The sequence below is a fragment of the Tachyglossus aculeatus genome, chromosome 9, assembly GCF_015852505.1.
Source record: "Tachyglossus aculeatus isolate mTacAcu1 chromosome 9, mTacAcu1.pri, whole genome shotgun sequence".
Lineage (NCBI taxonomy): Eukaryota > Metazoa > Chordata > Mammalia > Monotremata > Tachyglossidae > Tachyglossus > Tachyglossus aculeatus.
Window position 1 is genome coordinate 15,697,570 of NC_052074.1, and position 23,546 is coordinate 15,721,115.

Sequence of the window (23,546 nt, forward strand, 5' to 3'; positions counted from 1 at the left end):
CATAGACCATGCTAATTAAAATAACTCCTCCCTTTTTAGTAATAACAGTAATAAAATGGAAGAAAGATTTCAATCCTAATTCACTAAAGAAGCTTCATCATTTTAAGATTGATATTACACATATGTTCATTTTTAATCCTAGTGAATGGTTGCTCTCTAGCAACAGCTTGGCAACAAATAAAATGATGCACATTAAAACTGCTAATAGGTTGTAAGGACCTGCCAGTATGATGAATGGGACCCACAGAAATAAAACTTCAGTCATTACAATAATTTAGCAGCCTTCACTATGATTCCGGAATTAGAGAAGGCATATTTGGGAAGCTGGTTTTGATGCTATCCAAACTCCTGAGTATTTCTATTGGTGTTACATTGCATATTTGCTTTTCAGTCTCAGTACCAACAGCATATATAGAGCCTCGACTGTAATTTATAATAATCTCACTAACTGTGGCATTCCATTAAGTGTTAGTTACATGACAAACACAGAACTGGTGTAGATACAAGATAATCAGGTAGGACTTAGTCTCTGTCTCACATGGGGTACACAATTTTTTAAAAAATGTGGTATTTGTTAAGCACTTACTATGTGCCAGGCACTCTACTAAGCATTGAGGTGAATACAAGCAAATCAGGCTGGATGCAGTCCCTGTCCCACATGGACTCACAGTCTCAACCCCCATTTTACAGATGAGGAAACTGGGGCGTAGAGAAGTGAAGTGACTTGCCCAAAGTTACACAGCAGACAAGTGGTGGAGCAGGAATTAGAACCCATGACCTCTGATTCCCAAGCCCGGGGTCTTTCCACTGAGCCATAAATATCAAATGAAAAAAAAAGCTAACATGCTATTCACTATACTGAAAAAGCTGAAGTTGTATTTATTCTGCTTTTTTTCAAAGTTTTGCTGACACAGCCAGTGATGCTTGCTCTTTAATAATAAGATTGCCAAGCATACCCAGTTTTGTCTATTAAGCTAAATATGTGACTTTTTCTGGGAATATGCCAAACCACGACTAAATTAATTCTGACAAAGGTGGGCCAAGCCCAGTATACTTTTTCAATTTCAGAAGTCACAAAGCAGCAGGGACACCAGACAATGTTCCCCTAATGTGCCCAGTGTCAATGTCAGCCTGCACCTGTGATAGCCATGGACCTGTCCCTGCTGCTCTCTGATCCCCTCGGGGCCCTAGGACTCCAAGTCCCAATCATAATTATAAGAATGATAGTCATATTCATTTAGTACTTACTCTGTTCCAAGCACTGTGTTAAGCGCTAGGGAAGATAATCAGGTTGGACACAATCCCTGTTCCTCAAAGGGCTCAGGCTAAGTAGGAGGGCAAACAAGTATTCACCCCCATTTTACAGACGAGAAAACTGAGGGAAGGAGAAGGTAAGTGACTTGTCCGAAGTCACACAGCAGGCAGGTGGTGGAGCCGGGATTAGCACCTGGGTCATCAGGCCCTTGCTAGTTCCACTAGGCCACACTGCTCAGGGTGTATCAGCCTTCTCTTCATCTCTCATGATTACAAGGCAGGCTAAGGGGCATGCAAGGCAATCAAAATTATTGAGTGTTTACTGGATGTAGAATACATACCCTACTAAATGATAGGGAAAGCACAACACAATAGAGTTAGAAGGCAAGATCAAAGAGGACATATGCATACATGCTGTGGGGCCAAGAGTGGAGTGATTATCAGGTGCTTAAGAGGAACAGATCTGAGTGTGGGGGTGACCCTGAGAAAAGGGGGAATAGGGGAAAAGAAGGTTTGGCCAGGGGCGACCCTTTGGAAGAGATGTGATACCTCCTTCCCCTCCCCACAGCACTTGTATATATATATTTGTACAGATTTATTACTCTATTTTACTTGCCCATATTTACTATTCTATTTATTTTGTTAATGCTGTGCATATAGCTTCAATTCTATTTGTTCTGACGACTTTGACACCTGTCTACATGGGGTTTTTTTGTTGTCTGTCTCCCCCTTCTAGACTGTGAGCCCGTTGTTGGGTAGGGACCATCTCTATGTGTTGCCAACTTGTACTTCCCAAGCGCTTAGTACAGTGCCCTGCACACAGTAAGCACTCAATAAATACTGTTGAATGAATGAATAAGGCTTTGACGATGGGGAGAGCTACGGACTGTCCAGTATGAAGCAGGAGGTGGCTCCAGGGCTAGACAGAAGATGTGGGCCAAGGGTCTGTGTTAGGATAGATGAGATCAAAGAAGCGAGAGTAGGTTGGTACTGAAGTGAAGTGTGCAGATGGGTTGTAGTACGAGATCCGCGAGGTAAGGTGGGGAAGAGAGAGACAGAGGGTTTTCTTAAGGGGTAAAGACATGATCAAATTAAAACATTATTTGTTTTAGAAAGGATCTCAGTTTCTTTAAGGATTAGCCTTTGGGATCAGAGCAGGAAGGATGTTCTATCTGAAACATTTAAAGAGATTTGAAGAAAGAAAACATGATACTTAGGGACTTGCATATTCTCTGATTGCTTTTCCATATGAACCTAAACTTAAGTGGGTAAGAGATGGGGGTTTTATTTCTTGTGGGCTCTCAACTGTGCAAAATCTTCAGGAAAAACACTACAGTAAATAAATATTAATTCATGTACCCTGTAATTACACCAGAGAGTCAAACTGTGCCGCTCACATAGTCTTATCCATGTCAAACAGAAACAGCTTCAAGGTAATTTGAAAATAAAAGGTATATCCCAACATCATAGAACCTCTATCCTTTGACGGTTTCTAGCTTACAAGTTATTTTATTCGTTGTGAGTACCAAAAATTGATATGAATTCTTTAGAAGAGATGATTCTGGAAAAAGAAGCATATCATCTTCAAATTATGAAGTTCCGCTATGTCATTCTGTTTTATTGCTGCCAACGGTCGCGTTAACCCAGGTCATAAGTACTGAGGAATTTTCCGGATGAGTCCCTGGCATCCTGACATTATCTCCTGAGATATTTGGCAAGGGAAGGATGATATAAATCTCTGGAGTGTGCAGATCAAGGGAAAGCAGTTTTAACTAGGCTGCCCAAGCCTCCAGAGAAAAGACAGCCTCTCCTGAGCAAGAGAGGGGGAACTGCCAAGCGAATATACAATCCCTTCAGGTGAATATTCATTTCTTACTGGGGAAAATAAACCTCAGTAAAGGAGGGAAGAGAAGCATTGTGGCCTAGTGGATAGACCAGGGGCCTGGGAGCCAGAAGGAACTGGGTTCTAATTCCAGCTCTATCATTTCTCTGCTGTGTGACCTTAGGCAAATCACTTCACTTCTTTGTGCCTCAGTAACCTCATCTGTAAAATGGGGATTAACACTGTGAGCGCATTTGGGATATGGACTGTGTCCAACCTGATTAGCTTGACTCTACCCCATTGCTTAGTAGTGTCTGGCACAGATACCATTAAAAAAACAAAAGGGCAAAGGAAGTCCTCAGCTGTACTGAGGCAGTTAGGGAATACCCTGGGAGTAAGTCCCTTAGAGATAGGAATTTGGCTGATTTTTTTCCTGTAGACTCTTAATCCCAGTGGGGCCACATTTTGGTAGTTTTTAGAATTCACTGAATTTCCCAAGAGTCTTCGCTGAACAGCTGGTCCAGCTCTCAAAGTCCATCTATTTGCTTCTTTCATTGTCATAGAGCTTCTCTGTTTCATTCTCCTCAAATAGAGAATCGAGTAATAAGTAACTTTCCTTGCAGAGGTGTCAACCTTTTATTTGGGCAGATAAAATGTCTTCCAGCTCTGTAATATTCTACTCTGCCAAGCAATTAGTACAGTGCTCTGCATACAGTAAACACTCAATAAGTATGATTGATTGATTGATTGAATTTGGAGTATGGGGCCAAAAGAGGGAGGGGATTTTAGGCAATGATGAGAACTAAGAGAGGACTGGCTTCCAAGAGCTAATAGGCCTGGAAGCCACCATTTTGGGCCTTTTCAGTCGTGGTTGGAAGCTCTCAAGAAATGTCAGAAATCTGGAATAAGCAAGGGTAGGAAGCCAGCTCATAAATGCTGAAGGATCTAACACCTCTATCATCTCCTTGAAGTGTCCACTTATGCATACTTACAGATCTAACCAGAGTCTGTGTGGGAATTAATAAATTTTTGTTTAGTGGTGTTGCCCAGTGGAAAGAGCTCAGGTCTGGGAGTCCCAGAACCTGGGTTCTAATCCCAGGTCTGCCACTCATCTGCTGTATGACCTTGGGCAAGTCACTTGACTTTTCACTGCCTTAATTTTACTCACCTATAAAGGGAGATGCAATAATTATGGTACTTTTTTTTAGCACTGCTCAAAGTGCTAGGGTAGATAGAGAAGCAGCTTGGCTCAGTGGAAAGAGCACGGGCTTTGGAGTCAGAGGTCATGGGTTTGAATCCCGGCTGCGCCACATGTCTGCTGTGTAACCTTGGGCAAGTCACTTAACTTCTCTGAGCCTCAGTTACCTCATCCGTAAAATGGGGATTAAGACTATGAGCCCCACATGGGACAACCTGATCACTTTGTATCCCCCAAGCACTTAGAACAGTGCTTTGCACATAGTAAGAGCTTAACAAATGCCAACATTATTATTATTATTATTATCTATTCTCTCTTCTATTTAGACTGTGAGCTCCTGTGGGACAGGGACGGTCCAACCTGATTTTCCTTTATCTACTCCAGTGCTTAGAACAGTACTTGGCACATAGTAGGAGCTTAATAATTATCACAATTACCATAATCAATCCACGCTATTTATTGAGTGCTTACTCTGTGCAGAGCACTGTACTTCACTCTTGGGAGAATACAATGCAACAGAGTTGATAGACACTTTCCCTTATTATTATTTGTATTGTTCTTGTGTTACTTCCTGTCAGGCATTGTACTGAGTACTGGGGTAGATATAAGATAATCACATCATGCACAATCCCTATCTCATATGGGGCTCAAACTCCAAGACAGCAGGTGGCTAAGTATCTTATCTCTATTTTACACACTAGGAAACAGATGCACAGAGAAGTTAAGTCACTTGGCCAAGATCACCCAGAAGCTCTGGGAACAGAGCTGGAATTAGAACCCAGATGTCCTGATTCCCAATCCCATGCTTTTTCTACTAGAGTACAGAACCTGTTCGATTTACACTGAAAAGAAATAGAAATCAAGACCATCAGCTCCATTGGTCAGGCCAGGGTCAAACCTGAGAGCTTGGAGGCTCAACTTGCAATAAACTTCCTCATGATGGAAGGAGAGAATGGTTCCAGAGGTTGTCCCAGGGTCCTTTGAAACCATTATCCTACTGATATATGTCCAGAAGAACTTCCAGATTAACAGTGGAAAAACATCTTATCCATCTCTGGGTCTGACTACTTAGCCTCTGCAAATCTAAAAGGAAAATTTTCAACCTTGTAACAAAAGAGACTGGAGCAGAGTAATTAACAACCATTGCATTCTAACCTTATCTAAGACACACCATGTTGATCATTAACTCCCATGTCTGACACAGAGATATAAAGTAGGATATCTGTAATATCATTTCCTCATGAGTAATTGGCCCCTTTCTGTAATGAACCTATCCCGCAGCTGTCCTGCTGGATGAAAGTCTCTTTTTATAGCTACTTAATGAGACCTTAGTGGTCTCAGCTTTAACTTTAAATTCAGTCAATGACAGAAAAGATTCTCCAAAGCTGTGGGTTAATGCACCTCTTTCTCTATAACAAGGCTCTTATAACAATCGCTAAAACAAAGGCTGTTTTTCAAAGGCATTGCAAGCCCCTACTAGAACGCACCAATCAGCTAAGTGTGGGGGGAGAAAAGGGGGAGACTTCTGATGTCTAATTCTGGCACTTCTATCCGTTTTTCATTTACTCCAATTAGGCTCTCGAAGAAGCCTAGCAATAGGGTATCTGAATCGAACCTCCATTAGTCCAAATCTCTTTTTGCATCTTGACTAGACAGTGCCATGATTAAAATATTCAACTATATCATCCTCTGGTAAATCTCTTCCAAAAATTAAAAACAGCCTACACTCACACTGAGATTGGCCAGAGGTCCAGTTTTTTACTCACTGTCCAGGTTTCAAGTCAGGTATTTTTATTTGGAGGCCCCGTCTTCCCTTCCCATCAGCTCCTGCCACAGAGTTCTGTGGCACAGAAATGGCACACATAGTCTAAGAATCCAAAGAGGGGAAACACAAAGACTCTGGAACAAGTTGAAATTTGGGGAAGAGAGGAGTGTCAGAAATTCTCCTGGAGAAATAAAAAAGTCTAGATTTGGAGGGAATCGGCATAGTTGTGCAAAATGACAGGTATGGCATCGTTATGGTGTTTTCCTGGGGTAACGCACGACACCAGAAGCTACTCAATCAATTCACAGCATTTAGTAACTGCTTACTCTGTGTCGAACACTATATCAAGAGCTTGGGAGAGTACACTAGAGTTAGTATACATGCCCTCAAGGAGCTTACATATGTTTTCACCCTCAACACAGATAAAGGAATCATAGAGAGATATAAAGAACACTTCAAAAAAATCTCCTTAACATTCCTACCACCCTATTTTATTCTACAAAGACAAACGATCGAGTCTTCCTTGGGAGTGATGAATGAGGCTTGGTCTTGTCACTTCAGGACCAAGAATCTGCACAGAGGAACTGATTATAGTGCTAGTGCTTTGTTCTTAACCATTTCCATTTTCTAAGTCTCCTTCAGTCCTCCTTCTGCTGTCCATTTTAAGGGGACTTTTGTTCTGACCCTTTGGTGTTCTCACTTCAATTTCATGTCCTCCTTCATCTGCATTCCCGGACTGAAGTTCGGCCAGGCACTGAGGCAAACTGAGAATCACGATCCTTTTCTAATAGGATTCCTGAAAATGAGCATCTGGGTGTGGCACTCAGCTTCTGCTCTGCTTCTCTGGCTTGCAACAACAGGAAAGGCAGTAATGAGATGTCTCTGGTGAAGGACAAGTTTCAGAGAAATTAGACTTAGTTCTCTTTGTCCCCAGTAAGCAGCTAATACGAACCGAAGTTGGAAAGGTATCATGATAATTTTTTAAAAAGATAAAGCACCAAGGTTAATGAATAATAGTGGAAACAATGTGGCAGTTATTTTATTATTTCTGTGCTTAAAGACCCTGAACATTGAGCATTATTTGAAAGGCTAGAAATATCAAATTCTCTTTGTAAAATGCTTTGTCTAGATTTCTTCATAAATACAGAACATAGGACTGAGTGATGTGGAAAAAAGCAGAAGAAAAAAGCAACCCTGCTTCAACCCAGCCTCTCATTCCAAAATACCTCATGAGGGAAACATAGTTAAATTCTAGGTCACCTTCTCCACACCATTTCATGATTTCAGAGATCATAGGTCCGGGTTGGACAACTTGTGGATCTCAAAGCAAAAATAGACTCTCTCTGGAGACAAAAGGTCCACTAATAATAGGTGTGGCATTTAAGCACTTAATGCACAAAGAACTCTAGGAAGCACTGGGGTAGATACAAGGTAATCATGTCGGTCATAATCCTTTCCCCACATGAGGCTCACAATCTAAGTAAGAGGGAGCAAAGGCAATTAATCCCCATTTTACAGATAAGGAAACAGAAGTTATGTGATTTGTCCAAGGTCACATGGCAGGCAAGTGGCAGAGTCAGGAATAGAACTCAGGTCCTCTGACTCATGAGGCCCATGCTCTTTCCAGCATGCCACGCTACGCAGCCTGAATTGAAAATTCACTATTACAATTATCCTGCTCCAGCCTTATTTCTGTTCTCTATTCCAATAAAACCCTTTTTGCCCACTCTCAATTCACCCTATCCCACCTCTAAGCCATCATACACATCACCATCACTCCACAACCATGGTTCCTCATAGAAGAGGCTGAACACCAAGCATCTCTTATGTAATTCTGTGCCCATCCTTAAAATTCCTCTCAGCTTTCATAAAAGATATACTTTGAGGAAAGCTTAAGATGCTTTAATGCTAAAAATACCACGATGCCTTAAAATTAGTTTTTGCCATAACTATTATTAGGGTTTGGTGTTGTGGGAAATGGACCAGAGGAGAGATATGGCCATTCATATTGTTTCTTTTCTCCAAGTAAGTCTACAAACTAAAATGAAAATAAAAATTCAGAAGATCAGAGGCATGCGTAAGTTTGATCACCCCCAAGCCTTTATGAGTCAACTAGCTTCTGAGTTCCCATTTCAGTTCTTTAGATCCATTTAGCATCAAAGGATCGTGTCATCTAATATTAAAACCAAATACTAAAAATTATCATGAAGAAGCAAGATGAGTCACAAAGAGTATGAATAGTGAATTTTATAAGGCATTGCAATATAAATAAGCAAAAGCATAGGTTTGTTGACATTTTAGTATAAAAAAGATAACTCTGCATTTTCACAAAAAAAAGCTGCACATCAAATATCTACAACAGTTTGACCATATTGAGAAAACATGGGACACCTGTATATTATTCATAGAGTATTATTCCACCTGAAGCTTTCTTTACATTAAGCAGAAGTTTGCACTTGTTTTGCATGCTGTTAATTAAATTGTTGATGTATAGCTCCAGAGAGTTGTATTTCATCTAAGCCAATATAGTTCATTTTATACAGTTAAATAAATAACCCACTAAAACCCCTGACTAAAACATTGGGACTCCACAGTCCAAACTTTAAAATACACTGCAATTTTCTCATGTGAATCAAAACTATTTAATGGGGCTAAAAAATCAAAGAAATTACATTTTCTATTGGCATTAGCAATTGAAACTAGGAAAACTGGGCAAAAGAACAGAGAAAATTAAACATCTCTAATACTGCAGAACAACACAACTCTCACAGGGAGAAGTTATAGGACAAAACACATCCCCTTTCAGCCTCAGACTTGCCATTTTATACTATTATTGCATGGCTAACAGATCAATCATACCAATTCAAAAGTCATATCCTCTCAGCTTTCTTCCCTTTTAATAAAAGCAGTTCATTGCCTCTGCTATTGAAGTACTATAACATCAGAAAAAATGAGCATTGTTATGAAAAAAAACATTTTCCCTGTAATATTACCAGAGGGTTGTTGACTATTTGGATTTGTACAATGTCCACTACTCTTGTACAAAGTTGATAGAAATCAATAGCTCACTGGGGGCAGGGAAAGTGTCTACCAACTCTGTTGTATTGAACTCACAATCACTTAGTACGGTGTTCTGCACATAATGAGTGCTCAATAAATATCAGTGATTGATAGGATTTTCAGGGGAGTCACATTTCAGAATTTAGTTCATAAACTGGATCCTACAGTGGCTGAAATTCAATTTGTGGAGTCTCACTTTTTAAATATTTTTTTTCATTACTTCACTAATTTAAACAAGCTTAAAATATTAGGTTATCATTGAGGTCTAGAAACCAACAGTAATGGGTGACCTCACTGGGGCAGGAGATAGTTCTCCTTCTTCGTCCATCTCCGACCCTGTTTCCCAAATGAAAAGCTAGCAATTTCAAACAATTTATTCAACGGCTACAGAGGAAGAGACATCAACTTCTGATTATTTTTTCTCTAACATTTTTCTTTGGGTCTGGTGAGAGTAATGACTTATTCAAACCTGGACCTATTAATACTGTGGCCAGTTAAAAGCCTAATTTCTCACAAGTAATTTATAGAGGAACATCACGGTGCTATGGAACTACTGACAGCATCAGAAAACACATTCAACACCTTCAAGTCACACTAGCTAAATTTCTGCCTCAACTAGTATCTTAGATTTTTCTTCTTCAATATTTCAGGCTTCAAATTTGAACTTCTCCCAACTCATTTCAAAAATATGTTAAATTACTGAAAGAAATCCTCTTTTGCAGTCATTTACATTTGACTTACTTGAATCAAATACCACGTAACTAATACTGTTCACTGTTTATAACATTATAAAGCAATTAAATAAAAATCACAATTTCATCACAGGAAAGACACATGATTATTTGGATTTGTAAATTACAAGACACGCTTACACATAATTGAGTTCTGGATCAAATATAGTACATGTTAATTACAGGAAAAATCTCTAGACCCTGTAAAGACTTTCTTCAAGCTTGGTATTTACAAGTAAATCTAGTTTAGGTTGCATTCTTTACTTGAGTTTTGATTAAGACTCAAGTAAACATAGAACCACTGACTTAAGTATTTAAGCATTATCAGCTTAATATTATATTTTTGTAAGAGCAACTTCTGTAGAATATGTCAGGATACTGTGAAACAAACAAACAAACAAGCAAAAAAATCCAGTGGAAACAATGCGACCTTCCAGGCCCGAAGACTGATGCACTGATGCACGGCCCCCTCTTAAATGTTTTACTTTGTGGAATTCTAGAAAATAACTCATGAACAGTCCCTTCTTCTACCCAGTTGAGGCTTTAAAAATATGTGGTTTTTATTTCTAAGGGTCAACTGAATCAAGGGTTCCACTAGCTTTTAGGCACTATATTTTGAAAAGCTAGGCTATCTGTTTTTCAAATCTATTTCTTCTTCTAAAGGATGATGGGAATCAAGGAATGAATTAAGATTTTGATGGTCTTTGCCACATCAGAAACTTTGGTAGACTTGTCAGAAAAAGTTGTCCAGGTCTACTGGAAGAGCAGAAAATGCCTACTGCACCTCAATCACCTCAGAAGCCTAGAAGAAATATGTAAAGAGAGTTGTGGAATTGCCTTCCCTGCAGATCTCAAAGATTTAGACTGTGGATCTAGACAGGAAGCTTATTATGGGCAGGGAACGCATCTGCTAATTCTGTTGTATTGTACTCTCCCAAGTGCTTAGGTGCGATCTTTTCTGGAAGCAGAAATAAATGATTAAAATTAGTCCAAACATGTGCTCGAAATGCTTTCGCCTGCCTCCCATAAAGAGCTAGCATATCCTAGAAATACAAATGGCATTTAGAGAAGCAGCGTGGCTCACTGGAAAGAGCCTGCGTTTGGGAGTCACAGGTTGTGGGTTCTAATCCCGGCTCCACCACCTGTCAGCTGTGGGAATTTGAGCAAGTCACTTTAATTCTCTGGGCCTCAGTGCCCTCATCTGTGAAAATGGGGATGAAGACTGTGAGCCCCACGTTGGACAAGCTTGATTACCTTGTATCCCCCCCAGCTCTTAGAACAGTGCTTGGCACATAGTAAGCGCTTAACAAATGCTATCACTATTATTACTTACTTATACCATACTTACAGGATAAGCAATTTGAAAGAAAGGATCGAGTCTCTCCTACCTTAACCAAGTACCTAATACATTGGGAATATGTGAAATCCTTGTTAAAAAGACAAAATATATAATGATCATCATGATCAATTCATATTTAGTGAGCACCCACTAGGTGCATAGCACTGTACTAGGCATGGTAATGATAATAAAAACCCCATTAACAACCAGATGAATCAACATGTTAAGAAAAATATGTTGAGAAGCCACTTAGTGGATAAAAAATGAGTCTGGGAATCAAAGGACCTGGGTTCTAACTACTTGTCTGCTGTGTGACCAGAAGTAAGTGACTTGACTTCTCTACATCTCAGTTACCTCATCTATAAAATGGGGATTAAGATTGTGAGCCCCATGGGGGACATGGGCTGGGTCCAACCTGACTAGGTTGCATCTACCCCTGTGTTTAGTACAGTACCTGACACATCTGGGGCCTGAGGTCACTCTTTGGACACATCTTTATTAACTAAGAGGTAGAGAATGCTATAAAACAATTCACCCCATTAAATCCTCAGCGGCAAGCACGGCTCAGTGAAAAGAGCACGGGCTTTGGAGTCCGAGGTCATGGGTTCAAATCCCAGCTCCGCCAATTGTCAGCTGTGTGACTTTGGGCAAGTGACTTAACTTCTCTGCGCCTCAGTTACTTCATCTGTAAAATGGGGATTAAGACTGTGAGCCCCCCGTGGGACAACCTGATTACCTTGTAACCTCCCCAGCGCTTAGAACAGTGCTTTGCACATAGTAAGCACTTAATAAATGTCATCATTATTATTATTACTGGAACGTACTCTGAAAGAAATCGATAGATGGTGTAGAAGCAAAAGGAGTACCTAATATAGAAGGAGTTTGGCATTACACCCAGTAGTTTCATATGGCTGCTTAAATACTTGCAAACCTCGATACACGGTTTTGAATCTGTTAGCTGAATGGCACGGGTTCGCAACACTCCATGTAGGTCGACAGGCGAAGAAAAAAGGTCATTTTCTTTCACTACCTCACAAGCAATTGCCACAACAATTGTCCGAAGCTTGTTTAATCTAGGAAAACCTTTAAAAAGATAAGCTGTCCAAAAAGGTTTTTTTGAAAAGGTTTCTGTACCGACCCTGTAACTGTAAAGCACTAAAAAACTATCCTTCAGACTGTAAGCTCATGGTGGGCAGGGAACGTGTCTGTTATACTGTTATAGCGTACTCTCCCAAGTGCTTAGTACATTGCTCTGCAAACAGTAAGTGCTCAGTAAATATGACTGATTGATTGATAAAACTACACAAGGAAATCTTATGTTACAGCACAAGACTTTAACACAGGTACCGAAGAAATAAACTACTTTTACTAGGTCAAATCCCTTCTTTTGTTGTCCCAGCCAAAAGCAACAGCCTCAGCAAAGATGGAAACTGAACCCATGAAAGATAAGAGTTTTACATAGGAAAACTTTTTGTGTATTTCATATAATACTTAAATTATTCCACCAGAGGGCAGGAATGATTAATATTCTAGTGTGGTACTTGCTCATCGCCAACAGCCTGACAGACGACTCACAACAAATAGGTTTATACAACAACCTCACCCTAAAGATCCTGGAAAGATTCCAATCTTAAAGTCTCATTCGCCGCTCATTCGGAAATCTGGGCCGTGTTCGATAATATATGTCCTTTGAGCATCTATTCAAGATGTGGTTCTTCAGTGATTTGGGAACAAATCAAGTCAATTAAAAATAGGAAGGGAGGGGAGATAGTTTATTTCTTGAAGAAACTGAGCCACTGGATACTGTCTGTAGTTTAAGCACTGAAATATCTCCAAAGACGCACTCTTATGGAAAAGTAAAGGGGGAAAAAACCCAAAAAACATTTCTTTCATTTCCTGGTGTAGATTTTCACTAACTCTCTAGTGCCCGTGCAGTAGAAGAAACACCATAAGTGGTCTTTTTAGTTATTATTGTTGTTGTTAAATTGGGCTGATTTAACTACCCAGATGGAAACAGCACAAAATAGCACTGCAGTTCTCTGTGCGTGGCTAGCTTGGACTGGCAAGGCTTGTAGGATTTACTGGCTTAGAAAAAAAATAGTTTGCAATGAAATATTTGCAGGGGAAAAAAGATTACATTTTGGCAAAATATCTGTCCTCTCACTAAATTACCATTTCCTTTCGAATCTCTGAAGGTTACAACATGTCATTTTAAACATTTACTTGTCATTTCATTGCTTGCGGTTCCGATGATCTAAACCCTTTAAGTCATAAAAAAACCCCGGCTGACGTAAGCCTGACTTGGGTCCTACTCCTTTGAACAATCAGGAACTGAAAAGTGTTGTTGTCATTGCTGGTACAGTACAAAAGCACTCTCTGTTGTAACAGTATAGAATATTTTCTGAAGAAACATTCAAGAGAAGGAAAAGGATCAAAGGTACAAAATGGAATAAAAAAGGTGCATTAGTGTAGAGTGACAAAAATGAAAACACCAATCCCTAAGTTCCTTTACAACTAAAATACTGAGGGGCCATTAAGTCTTTCGAATTTCTCTGACGTTTCTTAGAAGAGTCAAAGAATCAAAAACAAGATGAAGCAAGATTTCTGATACAGTTCTCTAGTACCCAGCCTGTTACACCTGTGGCTTAGAGCAGTTTTTCAAAGACTCAGAGAGATGACCGCTTTCTCCACTCCAAATCTCAGAGCAGAATATTATATTTCGAATTCTGACTGTCATGTCAAAGAGATTCCCACTCTCAGTGCCTATAAGACTAGAGAAGTTTTTGATCAAATAGCAACTTTTTAAAGGAAAGCTGGCTCATGCAGGGCATAGTAAGGGCTTTGTTTCTACTGCAGGCAAGTAGGCAGCTAACGCATTTCTTTGGTCCGGGCTGATGGGAGATAGGTTTTACGAGCTAGAGTCCACTTCTGCTCCCCGACTCTTTCGCTGTCGCTGTCGCACACCTTCAACCTCAGGCTCGGCGGGGTGGTGCTTGTGGCTGTTTCCTCCAGCCTCTTCTGTCTCAGATTCCTCATCAACTACAGAGTCCTCCTCAGAAGACTCTTCGTTAGAATGGCTCCTCTCCTCTTCTCGGTCTGAAAGATCTTCCTTCTCCTCTTCTCCACCCAATTGGTCCTCCTCCTTCTCCTCTTCTTCCAATGCATTTTTCTTTTCCTCTGAAATCTCTCCCAGATCTTCCACTATAAGAGCCTCATTTTCCTTTTCATTCACCTCTGTGGAAACAAGATAAATTGAAAAAACTTGCACTAAGTGCCTTACGACAATTCAGTAATTGGTCAGGATTAGTGTCAGTACTTCTCAATTCCGCAAAAGTGGATGCTGACGCATTCTCTACAATATGCAATCTTGGAAGAAGGCTGCCAAAGCTTATTTACCACATAGAGATATTTAGGAGGCTTTTCTTTCACCCTTGATTTCACCGAGACTCTATGACAAATATGTATTTGTCCCCTAAATTTCCAGTATTTCAAAAATGCTTTATTTTCTTCTTATTTCTAGCTTGTTCTTCACTATCCTCATCATTTCTGAGGCATGAACAAGCAACTGGAAAACAAGTCTGTTAGCTAACTAAGGCTGCATCTCTATCACGAGGAACAGTAACAGCTGAAACACAAAATGTTCCTTAGGGTAAGAGGTCTTAAACAGCAGGAGATCTACAAAGCAGGGTTTCTGTTAAGGGTTTTTCCAAGAGAATGAAAGGATTGGTTGATGTGTTTAAGTTCAGCCATCCTTAACAAAAGAACAGAAAAACCTCTTCATCCATAAAATTGGATCAAATGGGGAAATAACGCCAAAAGCAATTTCCACAGGTAATGAATCTTACCAGATCTTTCTGCTCTTGGCTTAGGTGGACAAAAGCAGTCTGAGAGCAAAACCAGAATCTGAGAGAAAATAAAAAAAGAATAGGATTCAATGCTCAAAGCCAAACATTGCTCAATCCACTCCAAATGACTACTTGTTGCCTATAAAAGGGATTGAATGTCTAAAAGAGCAATCAGTTGTGTGTTTTTAGAAACAAACAGGGTATTTAATTTGATGATGCATTCAGGATCAAACTGATCTGCTACAAGGCTGTCCTCTTAAAATGCATATAAGCTTAGTTCAGTGTCTGGCACACAGGAAAGTGCTTAACAAATACCACTATTATTATTGTTATTATCATTATGTATATGTGGAATTCTAGACTATATATTTTTTTTCCATAAGACTGTTAGCGAGAAAAATCACTTTTTTAAAAAATGGTAGTTAAGTGCTTACTATGAGCCAGGCACTGTTCTAAGCACTGGAGTAGATACAAGATAATCAGGTTGGACACAGCCCCTGTTCTACATGGGGCTTATAGTCTTAATCCCCATTTTACAGATGAGGAAACTAAGGCACAGAGAAGTGAACTGACTTGCCCAAAGTCACACAGTAGACAAGTGGCACAGCTGGGATTGGAACCCAAGTCCTTCTGATTCCCAGGCCCATGCTCTTTTCCACTAAGCCATGCTGCTCCTCCTAGACCGCACTGCTTCTCCTTTTTTGAACCACGTCTCATTTTTGAAGTGGATTATTTCAATGTTTAGAGAATTGCAACATTTGTCATCTCTGAAGGCTTCCATAAAGAAACTTGAAAAGAAACTCTAATATTAGAGATGGGTATTATTAACAGCATTCTGACTCCAAATCCCTTCAAGGCCCTACTGAGAGCTCACCTCCTCCAGGAGGCCTTCCCAGACTGAGCCCCTTCCTTCCTCTCCTCCTCGTCCCCCTGTTTATCCCCCCCCATCTTACCTCCTTCCCTTCCCCACAGCACCTGTATACATGTATATATGTTTGTACATATTCATTGCTCTATTTATTTATTTATTTTACTTGTACATATCTATTCTATTTATTTTATTAGTATGTTTGGTTTTGTTCTCTGTCTCCCCCTTTTAGACTGTGAGCCCACTGTTGGGTAGGGACTGTCTCTATATGTTGCCAACTTGTACTTCCCAAGCGCTTAGTACAGTGCTCTGCACACAGTAAGTGCTCAATAAATACAATTGATTGATTGATTGCGTTCTTATCCATGCAGAAAACTGTTTCATACACAATAAAAGCGAAAAAAGTACCCCAAGACTCCCCAAAACAGTCCCATCCTCAAGGATATTACAATCTAACAGGGGAGGGATATGCAGACACAAACTGCCAAGAAAGAGTAAGAGTAGGAGTAATGATATAAATGACAAAAACAAAATAACTATACGAATAGATCATAAAAGACATATAATTAGATCCTAAAATGACTGACAGAATGCACTGTTCACGAAGATGAGGATAAATCGGGGAATGGCTTTTGGGAGGTAGCTTTTTGAGAGAGTTTTGAAGGTAGGATGAATCTAGTTTGGAAGATCTGTGAGGAAGGGAGCACTATGCAATGGAAAAGACATAAGCAACACAGCCAGAAGGGAGAGTTGTGATCAAGGCACAGAAAGAAGATTACCTTAGGAGGAGTGCAAAGGGCATACAGGGTGTAGGAGATTGTAAACTCCTTGAGGGTAAGGATTATGACCATAATTCAATTGATCTATCAGTGGTATTTATTGAGGGCTTCTGTGGACTGAGCACCGTACTAAGCACTTGGGAGAGTATTATACCACAAGGAGCTTACAGTCTAGAGGGGGAGATAGACATTAAAATAAATTACAGATGTGTAATCTGAAGGCAGGGTGAATATCAACTGCTTAAAAGGGTACAGCTCCAAGAGCATGACCTAACACCAGTTCTGAAATTACAAGAATAAATACCAATACAAAACAGCACACACCATTATCAATACTATAATCTAAGGCATCTGATGTACTCTCCCAAGTGTTTAGTATGGTGCATTGTGCACAGTAAGGGCTCAGTGAATACTGCTGATTGAGAAGAAAACAAGCAGAACGAAAAGCAAAAGGCTCTTTAAAGCTAAGGGTCAAACTTCTACCTGAAAATTCCTTCAAGATTCTTGGGTCCAGGACATTCTTTCAGAACTTTTTCCCCCTTCACCTAATTATTTTTACAGTTGTTATTGTGGAGTTTAATAGATTTTGTTTCTCTACTGTAGGCATCTATTTACACGGGTTTGTTCTTTCTGCAGATGTTATTCATTATCGATGTCTTCTACTATGTCAAGAACATTATTTCCTTCAAACCCATGCCAGTGTTTTTTATACAGATCATTACATAAAGAAACAGAAAAAATTGTCATGTTAAAGTAACTTAGAAGAAAACTTACTGAAAACTCTTTATCTCAATGGCAATTGATATGCAAATGACTATTACCTTTCAATTCAATTTTAAATTGAAATATTTCAGCATTGATGGGAAAAATGTTTTCCACTTTGCAGGGTACAGTTTGAAACAGAAAACAGTAGCAATTTTTTTTTTCCTGTCTAAAGGAGCAAAAGGTCAGCTCACTGTTCCTACATAATTCCAATAATGTTTTGTTGCTGCCACATACCTTCAATTTTAAGCTCCAGAAAGGAAGGGGAAAGGATTTGTGCCTGCTAATATGCTGTATATAGCACCCAATGTGGTACTTGGCATAGGAGAGTTCCTCTGTTTCCAGAGACTAGGGATGGGACTGGGAAAATGAGGTATTCCTGAGATTATCTGGGGATTTCAAGAGCTTTCTGCTGTGTCAGATCCACTGCATGACAGCAGATGGTAGGGTCACAGATAATTGAGGCTGATGTCACTTAAGGGATCTAAATCAGGACAGAATCCAAGGATGGGAAGAGAAAGTTAATGTTTCATAGAAAATAAAACTGCAATCAAACAAATGCAAATCGCAAAATATTACTAAACAAAAAAGGAAAAGTTTAAATCACATGAAATATCATGGCCTAGCGGCAAAAGCATGGGCTTGGGGGTCAGAGGACATGGGTTGTAATTCCGGCTCCACCACTTGTTTGCTGTGTGACCTGGGGCAAGTCACTTCACTTCTCTGTGCCTCACTACCTCATCTGAAAAATGAGGATTAAGACTGTGAGCCCCATGCGGGACAATCTGATTACCTTGTATCTATCCCAGCACTTAGAACAATGCTTAGCACATAGTAAGTGCTTAATAAATTGATGCCTGTCTTCTTTTCCCCATTCTAGACCGTGAGCCCACTGTCGGGTAGGGACCGTCTCTATATGTTGCCGACTTGTACTTCCCAAGCGCTTAGTACAGTGCTCTGCAAACAGTAAGCTCTCAGTAAATACGATTGAATGAATGAATGAATGAATGAATAAGTAATAACAAACTTCCATGGATTTTTTAATAAGCCAGAAAACACTGTTTGTGGAATGTCTGAGAAGATTAAAGACAAATTTATGCTTTTATTTTCATCCCTTTCTTTGCTTGGAGACAATTTCTTTCCTTACATTCAGTACTTATGGAGCCTCTAAGCCTGGTAAAGTTCATTAGAGTGGGTTTCAAGTCTGCTGCTCAGTAAGGGGTCTTTAATGTAAGTTCTGTTGAAAACAATTAAATCAGTGGCATTTATTGAGCACTTACTGTGCAGAGCACTGTAGTAGGCACTTGGAAAATAATGAACTGATATTGCCATGATGATTTAAAATTCTAATTTTAACATATTCTTGATAAAAACAGCAAAAGCAACACACAGCTTCTCACAACACTTCACAGTACTTTCATACATATCTTATATACTTTTGTTTCTTACTATCTGTAATATACTTCAGTGTCTGTCTCCCCTGCTAGAAGGCAAGCTCCTTGAAGACAGAGATCAAGTCTGCCTGGTCTACTGAATTCTCCTAAGTGCCTTGTACAGAGTTCTGGGTACAATCAATCAATCGTATTTATTGAGCACTTACTGTGTGCAGAGCACTGTACTAAGCGCTTGTGAAGTACAAGTTGGCAACATATAGAGACAGTCCCTACCCAACAGTGGGCGCACAGTCTAAAAGCAGACGTTCCATAAATGTTATTGATTGTTTAATTATTTATTCATACTACTATCTGTCTTCTGTCTAGACTGTGAGACCACTCTGGGCAGGGAACATATCTACCAAGAATGTTGCATTATAGGCTTAGTACAGTGCTCTGCACAGAGTAAGCGCTCAGTAAATACCACTGACTGATTTGTTGACTGATTCTCTGCCCTACACAGTGCTCTTGCCACCTGAGTACTGCTGTTGGTGGAAAGAGAAGAGGGGCGAGAAGCCCAGTATGACCACAACAATTGGTGGATCAGGCTACACTAGGAAATATGAAAGTCAGGGACTCTAGAATAAGGGTTTACTCCCTGCACATACTCCCATGGTTGTTAAACAATGCCTATCCTAGAGCAGAACAATGCCAACTAAATCTCAAAAAAAAAAAAAATAGAAAAATCAAACTAAATGGATAAAAACGTTATGCTTTCTTCATCCAAAAAAAAATCAGTTCCTCTGAATTATATTAGGGTGCTAAATTAAATTCATAAATCTGCTCTGGGTGTTCAAAACTGAAAAGACGACATGGTAGGCCCAAACATTTCAATCACTTAGAATTAGTGATTATTCTTTACTCATTGGAATGGATTTGCATTTCAAGTTTGTCTTTTTGTGGCTGCTCATCTATATTCAATGATAAAATAATCAGCTCAGTGCTGGCAACTGCTTCCATTTGATGCAGGGCCTGGGAAAGTGGCATGTAATTTACTGCAATGTGTGAAATCTTCCATGACTTAAATTGAGATTAAGACATAGCAGCCAGCAACTAGCTGTGTCTGAGAAGAGGACTGGACTGAAGAGTGGTAATTATTCATTTTCAGTTCTAAAAGAAATAATTACCCTATGGCACCTGCAATTGACCAAACGAGATTTAATTTGTCCTGCAGTTAAGCACACTATTCAGCCTATTATTTAATTTTGCTACCAAACTTGGAGAAGGATCAGGACAAAAATATTCAAAAATATTCAATTCTTTGGATTCTCTGCTTAAACCAACTAGTTTCAAAACTAAATTCTAGGATAATAATAATAATAGCATTTATTAAGTGCTTACTATGTGCAAAGCACTGTTCTAAGCACTGGGGAGGTTAAAAGGTGATGACATTGTCCCATGGGGGGGCTCACAGTCTTAATCCCCATTTTCCAGATGAGGGAACTGAGGCCCAGAGAAGTGAAGTGACTTGCCCAAAGTCACACAGCTGACAAGTGGCAGAGCCGGGATTTGAACCCATGACCTCTGACTCCAAAGCCCGGGCTCTTTCCACTGAGCCACGGTGATAGTAAAAACTCCTAAAATATTTGTCAAGGGGCCACCTACAAAAATCGCTATAATGGGAATTAGCAATAGTCGGGAGATGAAAAATTACAGACATGGAAGAGGCCGAATTGGAAGTACAACCAGCTCTAAATTAGTTTGGCTCAGATTACGCAGATTCTGGATTAGCCAGATCTCTTGCTTCAGGCAATGTGGCCTAGTTCAAAGAGCACACGACTGGGAGACAAGAGTCCTGGGTTCTAAACCGGCTCTGGCACTTGCCTGCTTTGTGACCATAAGTGAGTTTCTTAACTTCTCCGGAAACAGCATGGCCTAATGACTAGAGTATGGGCCTGGGAGTTGGAAGGACCTGGGTTCTAATCTCGGTTCCACCACTTGTCTGCTGTGTGACCTTGGGCAAGTCACTTCTCTGTACCTCAGTTACCTCATCTGTAAAATGTGGACTGAAACTGTGAGTCTCATGTGGGACAGGGACTGTGTCCAACCTGATTATGTTGTATCTACCCCAGTGCTTAGTACTGTGCCCAGAATATAGTAAGCGCTTAACAAATACCACAAATATTATTATTATTTGTCTCAGTGCCTCAGTCTCCTCATCCATAAAATCCTTCTAGACTGTAAATTCTTTGTGGGCAGAGAATGTGTCTACCAATTCTGGCTTTTACTGTACTCCCACAAGTGCTTAATACAGTGTGCTGCACATAGTAAACACTCAATAAATATGATTGAGTGTTTGATTAAAATGGGGAATATCTGTTCTTCCTTTCCCTTAGAGTGTGACCCTGTATATATATATATATATATTTGTACGTATTTATTACTCTATTTATTTATTTTACTTGTACATATCTATTCTATTTATTTTATTTTGTTAATTTGTTTTGTTCTCTGTCTCCCCCTTCTAGACTGTGAGCCCACCGTTGGGTAGGGACCGTCTCTGTATGTTGCCAACTTGTACTTCCCAAGCGCTTAGTACAGTGCTCTGCACACAGTAAGCACTAAATAAATACGACTGATTGATTGACTGATTGACCCCCATGTGAGAAAGGGACTATGTCTGACCTACTAACTCTGTATCTGCTGCAGAGCTTAACTAAAATGAAAATTATTATTTTAGTCTTTCTTCTTGGTCACTTTCTTGATTACTGGCAACTTTGTAAAAGGCATGAAGAACCTGCAGGAGGAAGGAAGTCAAGACAAATGCAATTTTTTTTTCTTTATTTGTGGTAGGTGCCAGGCACTCTACTAAGAACTGGGGTAGATACAAGTTAATCAGATTGGACACAGTCCGTGTTCCAGTGGGGTTCACAGTCTTCAAACCCATTTTACAAATGAGGTAACTGAGGCACAGAAAATTAAGTGACTTGCCCAAGGTCAGAAAGGAGACAAATGGCAGAGCTGGAATTAGAACTCAGGTCCCTTTGACTCCCATGCCTTTACTTTATCCACTAGGCCACAGTTATGCTATTTTTTAGTCCTCAGCATCATACTGAGTGCTCACGGTGTGCAGAGCACTGTACTAAGTGTTTGAGAGTACAATACAACAGAGTTGGTGGACGTGTTCACTGCCCACAACAAGCTTACATCTAGAGACAAATTTACAGACTAGTAGCTAATAGCAGTTTACTGGCTGTGGTAAGAAATTTAGCAGAGGGGATTGAAATTAAAGACCATAATATTGTTATCAGAATTACCAATTAACCATACCCTATAAAAGACAGGTTTTTATATCCTGCAAGGAAGAATTTTCTCTGAGAGAATGTCTCCAGAGGTTTTTTTCAATCGTCTTGCGCTTGCCATTTCAGTTCTAATCGGAAATTTCCAGAACAATCACAACTGGCTTTCATGAAAATGCAAAAGAGCCTTGTCACTTACCAAACCCAGGAGAAGCCCAATCACCAAAGTAGCTACAATGAAGATGACATAAGAACCCCAAACAGGAATACCAAGAGGACCCGTGAAATAGCTATGAAGTTGCTGCAAGGAAATAAGAGAAAAAAAATTATCACTCTGGGCAATATGAAAAAGCGGCTGATTGACTGTTTTTATCCTCCGCCCACTCAGTCCACAAACCAATTTTCTTATGGGACATTTCCAGTGGGAACTGTTATTGTGAGTTCTTTTGCATCCAAACTACCTCGCTATCCCCCTAAAAAACCATATCTTATAAATCACTGGCATCACAGAGTACCGATATACAAAAAAAAAAAAAAAAGGCAGAGCTGCCTGAGGTGAACATTCTACTTGGAGCAGAGTCTGGAGGAATTCCTCTGACCATTTGTTTGTCACACTGGAGTTCTTCCATGTTTCTCTCAAGATGTTCTACACTGTTTCATCCTGTTCTGCATCAATGCTCTGAAGCCATATGGTATCCATAAAACCAAATATTTGGGTGGCTTTGTTCCCCATTTTTAATTAGATCAAAATGCTATGTTTAAAAGACAAACTGTTTAAGGAAGGCGTTGTTCTTTTTTTCTTTCTTTGTTCAAGTTCTTAGCGATCCCTGACCTCACGTCTGCTTGCAGCTTGTTAAAGAGCTGCCCTGACTAAATATTTTTCCTAAAACATATTATGTCCATTAGCTGGTTTAAGGTCCCAGCCACTATCTACCAAAGAAACCATTCAGACCCAGAGAAGACAGAATCTTTTACAGTAATTTTTATTAACTAATGGAAATTCTCAAAGGCATTAAAGCAAGTATCTCTTCACCATTATCTACTATGCTCTGAGAGTCTATTCAGAACAAATGGGAGACCCATTTCAGACACAAAGAGATCACTTTCCAAACTCAATGGAAATGATAGACCACAATGTGTTGCCTGCTTTAATAAAAGATGATGGCCTGCAGGAACCGGACTCAGTTGTTGTGGTCAAAAAGTTAACAGAAAACTTTAAAAACTTAATAATTAATAATACCAACTGTGGTATTTGTTAAGCGCTTGCTTACTATGTGTAAGCACTGTTCTAAGCACTGGGGTAGATACAAGGCAATCAGGTTGGACATAGGTCCTGTCCCACATGGGACTCACATTCTCTATCCCCATTTTGTAGATGAGGAAACTGAGGCCCAGAGAAGTTAAGTGACTTGCCTAAGATCACACAGCAGACAAGTGGAAGAGCTGGGACT

At 39.8% G+C, this 23,546-nt stretch overlaps 1 protein-coding gene across 1 annotated transcript in view; it reads right to left on the reverse strand.

Annotated features, from left to right (window-relative positions):
• Nucleotides 1–12,924: 12,924 nt before the first annotated feature.
• The window catches only part of TMX4 (thioredoxin related transmembrane protein 4), a 39,865-nt gene continuing 29,243 nt past the window's right edge, over nucleotides 12,925–23,546 (reverse strand). The window contains exons 6-8 of the mRNA XM_038750850.1: nucleotides 22,295–22,396; nucleotides 15,015–15,072; nucleotides 12,925–14,403 (exon numbers count right to left, since the gene is read on the reverse strand). Coding sequence (XP_038606778.1) covers nucleotides 14,078–14,403; nucleotides 15,015–15,072; nucleotides 22,295–22,396 — 486 coding nt within the window. The 3' untranslated portion in view covers nucleotides 12,925–14,077. The remainder of the gene's footprint in view (nucleotides 14,404–15,014; nucleotides 15,073–22,294; nucleotides 22,397–23,546) is intronic.